Below are 16,338 nucleotides of genomic sequence, written 5' to 3' on the forward strand. Positions count from 1 at the left end.
TAAACCTCATCAGATTGCTGCCGGAGCTGCATATCTTGCTGCAAAGTCTATGAATATAGATCTCACTTCATCGCAGCATGTCTGGCAGGAGTTCCAGACACCGTCCTCTGTACTTAAAGGTATGTGTGCAGAGTGTTGAATGTTCCAATTTATTATCTAGATATATAACATTTTATAACATGCATTGTAAATTCCATTTTATCTCAAGTTGACCAACATTATCTGTATTTTAAATCATAATGTTCACTTTCATTATTGACACAGGTTTGGTAACATGGCATACTTGAATATATCTGTGGCTTTCATTCAGATGCTTAAAGCCCTGAGTATGTGATTTGAACAAAATTTACACTTGTAAATTGCCTGTAAATTGTATCCAACTCTGTGATGGGGTGATATTTCCTGTAAATTGCCCTTTTTTACTTTTAGAAGAAAGCATGGTTCAGCTCATGAAGCTACCATATTTCAGTTAGGTAACTTCTATATTGCAATATTTCTCACTTGCAGTTTCGCATTTCTGTTTGTACCTTAATTGGTACTTCTTGGAGCAGCCTGGAATGGAAGTCTCTCAGATTAAGTTCAACTTCTGGATTTTTTTTCCAATGCCATTTGTGCGCTAGCAATGAACTTCTCAATTTTCTTAGTGATTGGTCGAACCGAAGCAGTGATAATTCAAGTTGCTGGTGTTCTGAAAGATTGGATATTGATTGCTCTTTCAACTGTAATATTTCCGGAGTCTATTATTACTGGACTAAACATTACTGGCTATGCAATAGGTATATAACTTATGATCATTATACTTTTGGGTAAACTTTACTTGTATAAAGTTAATAACATGCAGTGTTTACTTCCTTTGATCATCAGATGTTGTCCAGCAGTTAATGGAGCTCTTTTAGAAGATAATATGAAAGACGAGTACAGAATGACTCAGTGGCATCTGAGTTTTATCTGTAAATGTTAGGCAGCTAATCATTCATATATATCATGTCTTACTTTTATGGTCATTAGTGTTTAGGTGTATGTATAGTAAACCTGCTATGCAGGAGAGAGTTTAAGAGATATTACTACTGATTGAAGATATTTTGAATATACTGGCTACCCGTTTACATGGTCTTACATAAATCTTGTTTATTTCTTTTTGTGTTAGCAGTGTTTAGCACTTGACATGTATATAAGAAAAGCTGATGTCAAAAAAGATAATGTACATCACTTTAAGGTAAAATATTGATGTCAAAGAAATCCAGGTTCAAGTCTAAATGATACATAGAAATCACTTTGTTTAAGATAAAACTGATGTCAAGTAACATTATACGCATCACTTTTAACCAAACAAAACTGATGTCAAAAAACGTAATGTACATCAGTTTCAGACAAATAACTGATGTGAAAGACTAACATGTTCAAGTCTAAATGATAAATAGACATCACTTCATTCTAGAAAAAAGTGATGTCTATACGCTAAATTAGACATCACCTTTCATTAAAGAAACAGATGTTTAATATGCCATTTTACATCACCTCTGTCAAAATTATCGATGTTTTTGTGACAAAAAACATAGCTCAATATATGTTTAATATGTTTTAATAGGTGTAATTTAATTATTAAATAATTTTGTTATAGCATTTTTTGAAAAAATCATCACGTAGACATCAGTATTTTTCACTAAAATCGATGTTTTTGTGATAGAAAACATAGCTCATGATGTGTTTAACATGTTTAATTAGGTGTAATTTAGTTATTAAATAATTTATTGATAGCATTTTATGTAAATAATCAACAGATAAACATCTATTTTTTAACTAAAATCGATGTCTAATCGAGTATAGACATCGGGTATCCACCGATGTCTAGAATAGACATCACCGACATCAACATCGGTTGTGAAACAGCATAGACATCGGTCAAAAAGCGATGTCTATGGACTTTTTACTTGTAGTGTGGATAAATATCTTTCTAACTTATCTTAAACAAACCCTATCTTATAAATCAAGTTTAAATCTCTCAAGCCTTATCTTTACTTGATTTATCCTTTTTCAAATTACTAACAAATTAGTTTCAAAGTTTCATTCAAATATTTTCAAACAAACTTATCTTCAAATTCTATCTTATCTTTTGTTTGAAAATAATTCTGTTAGAACTTTGCCTATAAATACAACTCATTATTTCAGATTTGTGGTTAATGCTTTCACGTCAATCTTTCATCATCTGGTAACACTTTCTTGTTCTATACTAGAGATACATATCCAGAAAACAAGAAGCCTAGTTGAGTTATAAACTTTCATATTATATTCTTGTATTTGAAAGGTGTATTATATCACTTGTCCCGGGTTGTGGGAGTTTGATTACAACAGGAAGGCCAAGTAGTTTTGTGCTAGGTAGCTGTGTGCTACGAAAATGTTTCTTTCAAGTGGGCCAAGTTTGTAATCAAGGAAAATTTGTAAGTACTTTGTATTAAGTGGATATAATACATTCTCTATGCTAGTTGGCATGGGGACTTGGATGTAGGCCATACACTAGGTGTAGGGGCCGGACCAAATGAAAACTTCTGGTGTTTTTATTTTTTCAGTTTTCAGCATTTTGCATTTTAATTACTGTTATTTACATTCTGCAGTTAATTGAGACTGTCCCATTCAATGTCTCACTTGTAAAGAGACTGTCCCATTTGCATAATAGACTGTCCCAATTTACCTTGACAGTTAGAATATAATATTATCTATAGAGCCATCTAATTTCAAGTTTACGTCGGAAGACAAGTTGAAGACCTTTACAAGGAAATTTGGAATAAAGAAGTGGCAAGACACTTGTGGATGGCATGTAGTTATTCAAATAAGCAATATAAAAAGTTAGAAATTTGTAACAGAGAAAATTCTAAATTTTTGAGGAATATTTAAAAGTTTAGGAACACATCCTCTACATTTTCTCTTGATTGTAGTCAAAATACCATACTTATCTCCCTTTGTGTTCATATATAGACTTATTGCTATGTATAATTGAGCTTTATTCAAGCCTCTAAACAAGAAGATAGATGAATAGTGAAGGAGGTACTGTTATTCTCCTATAAATATATTTGTGTAATTGTTTCTTATTTTTTCACTACCTAACTTATTTACAAGAAAATTCAAATTGAATGAGATTTTAACAGTTTTTTTCTACTTCAATTTTTTTATAAAGTTCACAAAACTTGCAAAAATTTTGTAATAATTAAACTCTAAAATTTTAATTTGTTATTATGAAGGAAAGTTTTCTTGTCTGTATAAGAAGCTGAAGCTATATATATAAGAAACTAAAATTTAAAATCATGAAATGGGCACATTATAACTCATAAAATAATATCCTAGATAAACATCAAAATTTTATATTGACAAGTGTGGGTGATGCAAGTTAATTGGGAATATTATTGTATTCAAAACTTAAGTCCAATTTATTAGATAAACTAATTTAATTAAAGTGCAAGAAAGCTCAATAATCAGATGTTTGCTTCATTTTATTTTTTTTAGGCCAATGTGCATGTGCATGTATGTTGAATAATGGGAAGATAGTTTTCCATATTACAAAAGTATAGCCTTAAAATGTTTATAATCAAATAAATGAATATTCCAAATGATACTTTTCATTTGTTAACACTATTATGGTAAGTGAAATGAGTAATACTAAATATGCTATAAATTTATAAAGGTCAATTAAAATTTACTTGACAAAATGATATTTATATTGATGACATCAAAACTGTAATGAAGATGTTGTTTTGACTTATATATAATATGATTTTTCACAAATTTACAAAATTTTAAAAATGTACGCACACATTTTTTCCTACTATTTTGGATCCACATTTACATAAGTTAATGCCTCATATTTTGCCTCAATTACCTACACATAACACACTATTATTTTGGATTTAAAATATAAAATTAATAAAGTTGTTTACTTATTATTTATAAAATATATAATATATAAAATAGTTTGTTTGTGTATGAATACTACAATGAATTTGGGATGTTTGTCAACAATTACTAATTTATCAAGTATGAAAAAATGTAATACTCAAAATCCACCAAGTTCTGTCCTAAACAAGTCGCCAAACTTTTTTGTGAATCTTTACCTAAACTTTTGGTGAAATTTTAAATGAACACACAATAATTTAAAACCGACCAATATGAATATGAAATGATGTATTTTTCAAAAATATTTTGTGAAGAATTAAATAGCTTGGATATCATATATTTAACAAAAAAATATGTATAATTAATTTAATATTCACAAAAATGAGTTCATACAAATTCTGTTATTTTTTAAGTTAACACAAATTTTAGGCGGACAAAACATTTGTATTTAATTAATAATATTACCAATTTCAATATTTTGGGCCTTTTTCTAGTTGGTCTTAGTTTATTTCAAACGGCCCATTAACCAATTCTATAAATTCTATAAGGCTCAAGAGAAGACCAATTCTACAGGGTTTAAGATAACACCAATTCCAGAAATACCGATTCCAGAAGGTTCTAGTTAGCGCATTTGTTATTATATATATCAAGTTTGGTTGTTGTGATTGTTGGGCCTTTAATCTAAACTTGGGCTTGGTTAATTAGTTTGCATTGGATTAGTTTGCTGCTGCTATACAAAGTCTGTATCCATGCGTGGACGTGGTCTGGAGAGTTTGTATGAATAAACGTTACCACAACGTTAGTGTTTTAGTGTTTGATTTAGTCTAGGATGTCTGTTATGCAGTTCCTAGTTTTTAGGACATTTCTTTTATTTGTTCAGTATAAGTATTGTAGTTGTTGATTAATAAAAGAAGCTGTTTTGACGCTTGTTTCTCTTTGGTTTTCACATAACTATATTAGTAGTTCTGCGTTTTATTATATCTTTGTGTCAATAATCTGGTATCAGAGCCTAGGTGTTTGGGTACATGCCCAAGTACATGCCAAAGCCACAAACGATGGAGCCCGGGAGAACGAAAGAAGGAGCGATCAATCTGAGCTACCCCATGCTGTCGCGAGCCAATTACACAGTATGGGCTATGAAAATGAAGGTGAACATGCAGGCCCATGGAGTTTGGGAGGCGGTGTCACCAAAGAATCCTAAAACTACGGAGGTAGACGAGAAGATGGATAAAATTGCATTGGCAGCAATTTACCAAAGTGTACTAGAGAATATACTCCTTTCCCTTGTAGATAAGGGAACTGCTAGAGAAGCCTGGGAGGCAATCAAGGTGACGTGCCAGGGAGCTGAGCGCGTTAAGTCAGCCAAGGTTCAAACCCTCAAGACAGAGTTCGAGTCCATGGCCATGAAAGACAGTGAGTCAATAGATGATTTCAGCATGAAATTGGCTGGAATAGTCATAAATATTCGAGCAGTGGGAGAAGAGGTCGCAGAAAGCTATGTCGTGAAAAAGTTGTTGCGTGCGGTGCCGTCCAAATTCCTGCAAATAGCTTCCACTATAGAATAATTCGGCAACCTGGAGACCATGACATTGGAGGAGACTGTAGGCTCGTTGAAGGTACACGAGGAACGACTTAAGGGGCAAGCAGATCCGATCGGCAGTGGTAACAAACTGCTGCTTACTAAGGAAGAGTGGCTCGAGTTAGAAAAGGATGAAAGTAAATTGCTTCTGACTAGAGAAGAGTGGACAAAACGCACGTACAAAGGGGGCCGTGAGGCCAGCTCGCAGAAATCAAGGGGGAAGGAATACAACCGAAATGTACGAGATAAGAGCAAGGTTCGTTGCTTCAACTGTAGAGCCTATGGGCACTATGCTGCTGAGTGTAAGAAACCAAAACGAGACAAGAAAGCCACGGAAGAAGCCCATATAGCCCAAATTTCGGATGATGAACCTGCTCTTCTCATAGTCGAAAAACAAGGAGAGGAAAAGGTGAACATGTTGATCAATGAAGAACGAGTGAGGCCAAGCTTGAGTCAGGATGATAAGGGAAAGCAAATGGAATCGAACTTATGGTACCTCGACAACGGGGCGAGCAATCACATGACCGGGCAATATTCAAAGTTCGATAAACTGGATGAAAACGAGGTGGGTCAAGTCAGGTTTGGTGATGGTTCTGTCGTGCAAATCAAAGGGAAAGGCTCAATTACTTTGAAGTGTAAAGACGGAGAAAGCAGGCATCTTAAAGAGGTATATTATATTCCTTCCTTACGTAGTAATATAATAAGCCTCGGACAATTAGCTGAAGAGGGATACAATGTAGTCTTAAAAGGTGAACATTTGTGGGTTCGGGATGAACAAGGTGTGTTGTTTATAAAGGTTAAGCGATCAGTGAACAGGTTGTATAAACTTATAATCTACAGTAGTGATTCTGAATGCTTGTTAGCGAAGTGCGAGGGTGATAGCTGGCTGTGGCATGCTCATCTCGGGCATCTTAACTTCAAGGCTATGAAACTTATGTCAACAAACAACATGGTTCTTGGAATGCCTGCTGTCAAATAACCGGATGAGGTGTATGCCGGATACCTTATGTCAAAACAAACTAGGAAAACATTTCCTAAACAGTCAAAGTTTTCTGCAGCAACACCCCTTGAACTGGTGCATGGCGACCTTTGCGGGCCGATGTTACCTAGTACATCTGGAGGTAATCGATATATCCTTGTTTTGATTGATGACTTTAGTCGTGCAATGTGGACGTATCTTCTTAAGAACAAAAGTGAAACACTTGATGCTTTCAAAAGATTTTTCGTGTTGGTTGAAAATAGTTCAGGAAAGAAAGTAAAAACCTTCAGGACAGATAATGGTGGCGAATTCACTTCAAAAGACTTCAACAAATTCTGCGAAGAGGCTGGGATAAATCGGCATTTTTCTGCTCCCTACTCGCCACAACAGAATGGCGTTGTAGAGCGACGTAATTGAACATTGATAGAGATGGCACGAAGCCTGCTAAAGGAGATGAAAATGCCTAATTATCTATGGGGAGAAGCCGTGCGACACTCGACCTACTTGCTAAATAGGCTACCAACACGAGCTGTTACAGGGATTACACAATACGAAGCATGGTCAAATAATAAGCCTAGCATAGATCATATTCGAGTATTCGGTTGTTTGGCGCACATGAAGGAACCGAGTGTCAACTTGAAGAAATTAGATGACAGGAGCAGGACAGTTGTCTATCTCGGAAAGGAACCAGGAGTAAAAGCCTACAGACTTCTTGATCCTGATACAAAAAGAATTTATGTAAGCAGATATGTCGTATTTGAAGAACGGAATCCATGGAATTGGGACGAGACAGATGAATCACCATCGATGCACACTGGAGTTTTTCAGTGTTCACAGGAAATTCAGATGGGAATGGTGACAATGACACTGTCGAAAGAACTTCAAGGACTTACACAGGGAATGACCTCCAGGATACAAATGGCAACAGCGTGCAAAACTCCACTGTTTCAAGTCTGGATTGTGATACAGATGAAACTCCATAAAAATACAGGCCCCTCAGCGAAGTCTATGACTCCAATGAACCGATCGAAATGGAGGATGCAGAATTGTATCTCATGGGGGTAGATGAACCTACAAATTTTTCTCAGGCTACACAGGAAGTCGAGTGGAGAAAGGCGATGCAAGCCGAGATGGAAGCAGTTGAAAGAAACGGCACTTGGAAACTAACCACATTACCCAAGGGACATAAGGCCATAGATTTAAAGTGGATATACAAAATTAAACGGGACGCTGCTGGAAATATTACGAAGCATAAGGCCAGAATCATTGCAAAAGGCTATGTACAGAGGCTAGGAGTGGATTTCGACGAAGTGTTTGCCCCTGTGACGCGCATTGAAACAATACGCCTGTTGTTGGCACTTGCAGCGAAGGGTAACTGGGAGGTGCATCACCTCGATGTCAAAACAGCATTTCTAAATGGGGAAATTAAGGAGGAGGTTTACGTCAAGCAGCCTGAAGGATTTATCAATCCTGGAAGTGAGCATCTGGTGTATAAACTCGTTAAGGCTCTATATTGACTTCGACAGGCCCCAAGAGCCTGGTACTCGAAGCTGAATCAGTGTCTAGAGGGACTTAATTTTGTCAGATGTGCATACGAACAAGCTGTGTATACGAGGCGGATGGGAAAAGAAGTGTTAATAGTGGGTGTCTACGTTGACGATCTCCTGGTCACGGGAACTAATCTTGATTCGATCAGGGAATTCAAGGAGCAAATGGCAAAAAACTTTGACATAAGCGACCTGGGCAAACTCACGTATTACTTAGGCATTGAAGTGAAACAAGGTGATGGTTTCATTCAACTGAAACAGACCGGCTATGCAAAAAAGATTCTCAGCAAGGCAGGAATGTTGGATTGCAATCCAACTAAGGTCCCAATGCGTCCTAACGAGATACTAAATAAAGATGAAGGGAGCACTCTGGTTGATCCTACTCGTTTCAAGAATATGATTGGTGGGTTGCAATACTTGGTCCATACTAGACCAGATTTGGCTTATTCGGTGGGCATCGTAAGCAGATTTATGGAGAAACCCACGCTGATGCATCAAAACGCGGCCAAACGTATATTACGTTATGTGAAGGACACATTGAACCTTGGGTTAAATTACACTGCTAATGAAGATAATAATATAGTGATTGGATATTCAGACAGCGATCTGGCAGGGAATGTAGAGGACAGAAAGAGCACAGGAGGCATGGTCTTTTACCTCAACAAAAGTTTGATAACCTGAAATTCTCAAAAACAAAAGTGTGTGGCACTCTCTTCTTGTGAAGCAGAGTTTATGGCGGCCACATTTTGTATCCACATTTACATAAGTTAATACCTCACATTTTGTATCCACATTTACATAAGTTAATACCTCACATTTTGCCTCAATTACCTACACATAACACATATTATTTTGGATTTAAAATATAAAATTAATACACTTGTTTACTTATTATTTATAAAATATATAATATATAAAATATTTTGTTTGTGTAAGAATACTAGAATGAATTTAGGATGTTTGTCAACAATTACTAATTTATCAAGTATGAAAAAATGTTATACTCAAAATCCACCAAGTTCTCCTAAACAAGTTGGGTGGCCAAACTTTTTTCTGAATGTTACCTAAAATTTTGGTTAAATTTTAAACGAACACACAATAATTTAAAACCGACCAATATGAATATGAAATGATGTATTTTTCAAAAATATTTTGTGAAGAATTAAATAGCTTGGATATCATATATTTAACAAAAAAATATGTATAATTAATTTAATATTCACAAAAATGAGTTCATACAAATTCTGTTATTTTTTAAGTTAACACAAATTTTAGGCGGACAAAACATATGTATTTAATTAATAATATTACCAATTTCAATATTTTGGGCCTTTTTCTAGTTAATCTTAGTTTATTTCAAACCACCCATTAACCAATTCTAGAAGATTCAAGATAAGACCAATTATTTTAAACGGCTCAATAACCAATTCTAGAAGGTTCAAGATAACACCAATTCTAGAAACACCAATTCGAGAAGGTTCTAGTTAGCACATTTATTATTATATATATCAAGTTTGATTGTTGTGATTACCATTAGCCTATGCATATTAAGATTAGCCTATGCATATTAAGATCTATGGTCCTCTGTTGCCAACACTTTTCCACATAGAGCAAACACAATAGTTTCTATATAAATTAAAGTTAAAGTGTCCTCTTTAGCATCTACAATATTAAGACATATGGTCCTCGATGGTGGCCAAAACTGTTTCACTGGTGGAGGTCAGTTCAATTTAATTCTTCACTCTCAATTTTATCAATTTGATACACAGATCTGATACTCGGATATTATATTTCCATTTTATAAGTAATATAAGTGATGATTTATTTTAATAATATAAGTAATGATTCACGTATATGTGCAGGTTCCTCAAAAGTCATGAGTTGGACACATGTAAGTCGATGGATTGCTATATGATATGGCATTCCATATAATTGGTGACTTTTATTTTTAGATGGTGATCAAATTCTAGGTGTTTTAAATGAATATTTTTTATGATTTCAGTATTTAATTTTATTTATATTTAAATAAGACCGGATTTTAGAAGATGTGTCCAATCACAATGATAAAAGGAAACAAACTCTGGTTGGATAAATATATGTTGTTCACTATGTTTATTCTAGTCTAAAACTTAAAGAAAATTCCATAATTTTTGTATATAATGTTATCAATTTTGTTTTCTTGCCTCAGTTTATGTTATTTATTAATTATTGTTTACAGGAAAAAATGAAGATAATGCTCCATAAAATTAAAGAAGACCCTGGTAAGCAAACCATGAAAACTATATGTATTTTTGCAGTCTTTGTTTGAGATAAAAACTTGAGGCGTGTGCAATAATCTTCATATATATAAACACCATAAACTATTAGTAGTGTGTAATTATAATATGTTGGTGTTTAGATTTTAATTTACGAAAATAACTTTATAGTTGGGGTAACCACGAACGCTGACCATCTCCTTTACTCAGCTTCATATATAAAGTTGCATTAGAACAGGGTCTTGCTTTATTATGAAATAAGAATACGGTATGTTTTCAACCAATTCCTCATTTTTTATTGAATGATCAGCAAGGAAGCAAGGTTGGTGCTAGTGTTGACCGCCAGGATTACACTGGAGTTCTGATGCTTAGTGGGACTAGCATTACCAAATAAGGTTTTTGTTATTTGAGTTCCAGAGATGAGTTGGTTTTTCCCGACGGTTGTGGTTATGTATCCTTGTTCTTGTTTGATAGTGTTCCCTTTGGAGTTGGAAAAAATTTTATTTGGTGTTCATTGGTATATTGATTGTTGTTTAAAATTTCCTTGGGGCGTCACTTTATAGATTTTCCAAACAGTTGGTGCAGCACCTAAGTTCTATAACAGTTAATGCCGAAACACAAGTTGAAGACCTTTACAAGGAAATTTGGAAAAAAGAAGTGGCAAGACATTTGTGGATGGCATGTAGTTATTCAAATAAGCAATATAAAAATTTAGAAATTTGTAATAGAGAAAATTCTAAATTCTTGTGGAATATTTAAAAGTTTAGGAACACATCCTCTACATTTTCTCTTGATTGTAGTCAAAATACAATACTTATCTCCGTCTGTGTTCATATATTGCTATGTATATTTGAGCTTTATTCAAGCCTCTAAACAAGAAGATAGATGAATAGTGAAGGAGGTACTGTTATTCTCCTATAAATATATTTGTGTAATAGTTTATTATTTTTTCACTACCTAACTTGTTTACAAGAAAATTCAAATTGAATGAGATTTTAACAGGTTTTTTCTACTTCAATTTTTTTATAAAGTTCACAAAACTTGCAAAAATTTTGTGAGAATTAAACTCTAAAATTTTAATTTGTTATTATGAAAGAAAGTTTTCTTGTCTGTATAAGAAGCTGAAGCTATATATATAAGAAACTAAAATTTAAAAATCATGAAATGGGCACATTATAACTCATAAAATAATATCCTAGATAAACATCAAAATTTTATATTGACAAGTGTGGGTGATGCAAGTTAATTGGGTAAATTATTTTATTCCAAATTTAAGTCCAATTTATCAGATAAACTAGTTTAATTGAAGTGCCAACAAAGCTTGTTTGCTTCATTTTATTCCTTTTCAGGCCCATGTGCATGTGCATGTATGTTGAATAATGGGAAGATAGTTTTCCATATTACAAAAGTATAGCCTTAAAATGTTTATAATCAAATAAATGAATATTCCAAATGATACTTTTCATTTGTTAACACCAGTATGATAAGTGAAATGAGTAATACTAAATATGCTATAAGTTTATAATGGTCAATTAAAATTTGCTTGACAAAATGATATTTATATTGATGACATCAAAAGTGAAATGAAGATGTTGTTTTGACTTATATATAATATAATTTTTCACAAATTTACAAAATTTTCAAAATATACACACACATTTTTTCCTACTATTTTGGATCCACATTTACATAAGTTAATACCTCACATTTTGCCTCAATTATCTACAAATAACACACTATTATTTAGGATTTAAAATATAAAATTAAGACAGTTGTTTACTTATTATTTATAAAATATATAATATATAAAATATTTTGTTTGTGTATGAATACAAGAATGAATTTGGGATGTTTGTCAACAATTACTAATTTATCAAGTATGAAAAAATGTAATACTCAAAATCCACCAAGTTCTGTCCTAAACAAGTTGGGTGGCCAAACTTTTTTGTGAATCTTACCTAAGATTTTGGTGAAATTTTAAATGAACACACAATAATTTAAATCCGACGAATATGAATATGAAATGATATATTTTTCAAAAATATTTTGTGAAGAATTAAATAGCTTGGATATCATATATTTAACAAAAACAATATGTATAATTAATTTAATATTCACAAAAATGAGTTCATACGAATTGTGTTATTTTTTAAGTTAACACAAATTTTAGGCAGACAAAGCATATGTATTTAATTAATAATATTAACAATTTCAATATTTTGGGCCTTTTTCTAGTTGGTCTTAGTTTATTTCCAACGGCCCATTAACCAATTCTAGAAGATTCAAGATAAGACCAATTATTTTAAACGGCCCAATAACCAATTCTAGAAGGTTCAAGATAACACCAATTCTAGAAACACCTATTAGAGAAGGTTCTAGTTAGCACATTTGTTATTATATATATCAAGTTTTATTGTTGTGATTACCATTAGCCTATGCTTATTAAGATTAGCCTATGCATATTAAGATCTATGGTCCTCTATTGCCAACACTTTTCCACATAGAGCAAACACAATAGTTTCTATATAAATCAAAGTTAAAGTGTCCTCTTTAGCATCTACAATATTAAGACATATGGTCCTCGATGGTGGCCAAAACTGTTTCACTGGTGGAGGTCAGTTCAATTTAATTCTTCACTCTCAATTTTATCAATTTGATACAGGATCTGATACTTAAATATGATATTTCCATTTTATAAGTAATATAAGTGATGATTTATTTTAATAATATAAGTAATATCCTAGATAAACATCAAAATTTAAAAATATAACACAAAGCTCAAGCTATATATATAATAACCTAAAATTTAAAAATCATGAAATGGGCATATTATAACTCATAAAATAATATCCTAGATAAACATCAAAATTTTATATTGACAAGTGTGGGTCATGCAAGTTAATTGGGTATATTATTTTATTCCAAACTTAAGTCCAATTTATCAGATAAACTAGTTTAATTGAAGTGCCAACAAAGCTTGTTTGCTTCATTTTATTCCTTTTCAGGCCCATGTGCATGTGCATGTATGTTGAATAATGGGAAGATAGTTTTCCATATTACAAAAGTATAGCCTTAAAATGTTTATAATCAAATAAATGAATATTCCAAATGATACTTTTCATTTGTTAACACCAGTATGATAAGTGAAATGAGTAATACTAAATATGCTATAAGTTTATAATGGTCAATTAAAATTTGCTTGACAAAATGATATTTATATTGATGACATCAAAAGTGAAATGAAGATGTTGTTTTGACTTATATATAATATAATTTTTCACAAATTTACAAAATTTTCAAAATATACGCACACATTTTTTCCTACTATTTTGGATCCACATTTACATAAGTTAATACCTCACATTTTGCCTCAATTACCTACAAATAACACACTATTATTTTGGATTTAAAATATAAAATTAAGACAGTTGTTTACTTATTATTTATAAAATATATAATATATAAAATATTTTGTTTGTGTATGAATACTAGAATGAATTTGGGATGTTTGTCAACAATTACTAATTTATCAAGTATGAAAAAATGTAATACTCAAAATCCACCAAGTTCTGTCCTAAACAAGTTGGGTGGCCAAACTTTTTTGTGAATCTTACCTAAGATTTTGGTGAAATTTTAAATGAACACACAATAATTTAAATCCGACCAATATGAATATGAAATTATATATTTTTCAAAAATATTTTGTGAAGAATTAAATAGCTTGGATATCATATATTTAACAAAAAAATATGTATAATTAATTTAATATTCACAAAAATGAGTTCATACGAATTGTGTTATTTTTTAAGTTAACACAAATTTTAGGCAGACAAAGCATATGTATTTAATTAATAATATTAACAATTTCAATATTTTGGGCCTTTTTCTAGTTGGTCTTAGTTTATTTCAAACCGCACATTAACCAATTCTACAAGATTCAAGATAAGACCAATTATTTTAAACGGCCCAATAACCAATTCTAGAAGGTTCAAGATAACACCAATTCTAGAAACACCTATTCCAGAAGGTTCTAGTTAGCACATTTGTTATTATATATATCAAGTTTTATCATTGTGATTACCATTAGCCTATGCTTATTAAGATTAGCCTATGCATATTAAGATCTATGGTCCTCTATTGCCAACACTTTTCCACATAGAGCAAACATAATAGTTTCTATATAAATCAAAGTTAAAGTGTCCTCTTTAGCATCTACAATATTAAGACATATGGTCCTCGATGGTGGCCAAAACTGTTTCACTGGTGGAGGTCAGTTCAATTTAATTCTTCACTCTCAATTTTATCAATTTGATACACGATCTGATACTTGAATATGATATTTCCATTTTATAAGTAATATAAGTGATGATTTATTTTAATAATATAAGTAATATCCTAGATAAACATCAAAATTTAAAAATATCACATAAAGCTGAAGCTATATATATAATAACCTAAAATTTAAAAATCATGAAATGAGCATATTATAACTCATCAAATAATATCCTAGATTAACATCAAAATTTTATATTGACAAGTGTGGGTCATGCAAGTTAATTGGGTATATTATTTTATTCCAAACTTAAGTCAATTTATCACATAAACTAGTTTAATTGAAGTGCCAAGAAAGCTCAATAATCAGATTTTTGCTTCATTTTATTTTTTTTGAGGCCCATGTGCATGTGTATGTATGTTGAATAATGGGAAGATAGTTTTCCATATTACAAAAGTATAGCCTTAAAATGTTTATAATCAAATAAATGAATATTCCAAATAATACTTTTCATTTGTTAACACTAGTATGATAAGTGAAATGAGTAATACTAAATATGCTATAAGTTTATAATGGTCAATTAAAATTTACTTGACAAAATGATATTTATATTGATGACATCAAAAGTGAAATGAAGATGTTGTTTTGACTTATATATAATATGATTTTTCACAAATTTACAAAATTTTCAAAATGTAGGCACACATTTTTTCCTACTATTTTGGATCCACATTTACATAAGTTAATACCTCACATTTTGCCTCAATTACCTACACATAACACACTATTATTTTGGATTTAAAATATAAAATTAATACAGTTGTTTACTTATTATTTATAAAATATATATTATATAAAATATTTTGTTTGTGTATGAATACTAGAATGAATTTGGGATGTTTGTCAACAGTTACTAATTTATCAAGTATGAAAAAATGTAATACTCAAAATCCACCAAGTTCTGTCCTAAACAAGTTGGGTGGCCAAACTTTTTTGTGAATGTTACCTAAAATTTTGGTTAAATTTTAAATGAACACACTATAATTTAACACCGACCAATATGAATATGAAATGATTTATTTTTCAAAAATATTTTGTGAAGAATTAAATAGCTTGGATATCATATATTTAACAAAAAAATGTATAATTAATTTAATATTCACAAAAATGAGTTCATACTAATTGTGTTATTTTTTAAGTTAACACAAATTTTAGGCAGACAAAGCATATGTATTTAATTAATAATATTAACAATTTCAACATTTTGGGCATTTTTCTAGTTGGTCTTAGTTTATTTCAAACCGCCCATTAACCAATTCTAGAAGATTCAAGATAAGACCAATTATTTTAAACCGCCCAATAACCAATTCTAGAAGGTTCAAGATAACACCAATTCTAGAAACACCAATTTGAGAAGGTTCTAGTTAGCACATTTGTTATTATATATATCAAGTTTGATTGTTGTGATTACCATTAGCCTATGCTTATTAAGATTAGCCTATGCATATTAAGATCTATGGTCCTCTATTGCCAACACTTTTCCACATAGAGCAAACACAATAGTTTCTATATAAATCAAAGTTAAAGTGTCCTCTTTAGCATCTACAATATTAAGACATATGGTCCTCAATGGTGGCCAAAACTGTTTCACTGGTGGAGGTCAGTTCAGTTTAATTCTTCACTCTCAAATTTATCAATTTGATACACGATCTGATACTTGGATATGATATTTCCATTTTATAAGTAATATAAGTGATGATTTATTTTAATAATATAAGTAATATCCTAGATAAACATCAAAATTTAAAAATATCACATAA

General features: G+C 31.6%; 1 protein-coding gene across 1 annotated transcript; it reads left to right on the forward strand.

Annotated features, from left to right (window-relative positions):
* Positions 1-4,940: 4,940 nt before the first annotated feature.
* On the forward strand, positions 4,941-5,450 carry LOC141680701 (uncharacterized). The gene has a single exon (XM_074486855.1). It carries the CDS (start codon positions 4,941-4,943, stop codon positions 5,448-5,450), a length of 510 nt encoding a protein of 169 aa, XP_074342956.1.
* The last annotated feature ends 10,888 nt before the right edge of the window (positions 5,451-16,338 follow it).

The sequence above is a fragment of the Apium graveolens genome, chromosome 8 (assembly GCF_009905375.1).
Source record: "Apium graveolens cultivar Ventura chromosome 8, ASM990537v1, whole genome shotgun sequence".
NCBI classification, from domain to species: Eukaryota; Viridiplantae; Streptophyta; class Magnoliopsida; order Apiales; family Apiaceae; genus Apium; species Apium graveolens.

What these genes read in the sequence shown, in the direction of transcription:
- LOC141680701 (XM_074486855.1), top strand. Translation starts at nt 4,941, where the DNA reads ATGGAGCCCGGGAGAACGAAAGAAGGAGCGATCAATCTGAGCTACCCC.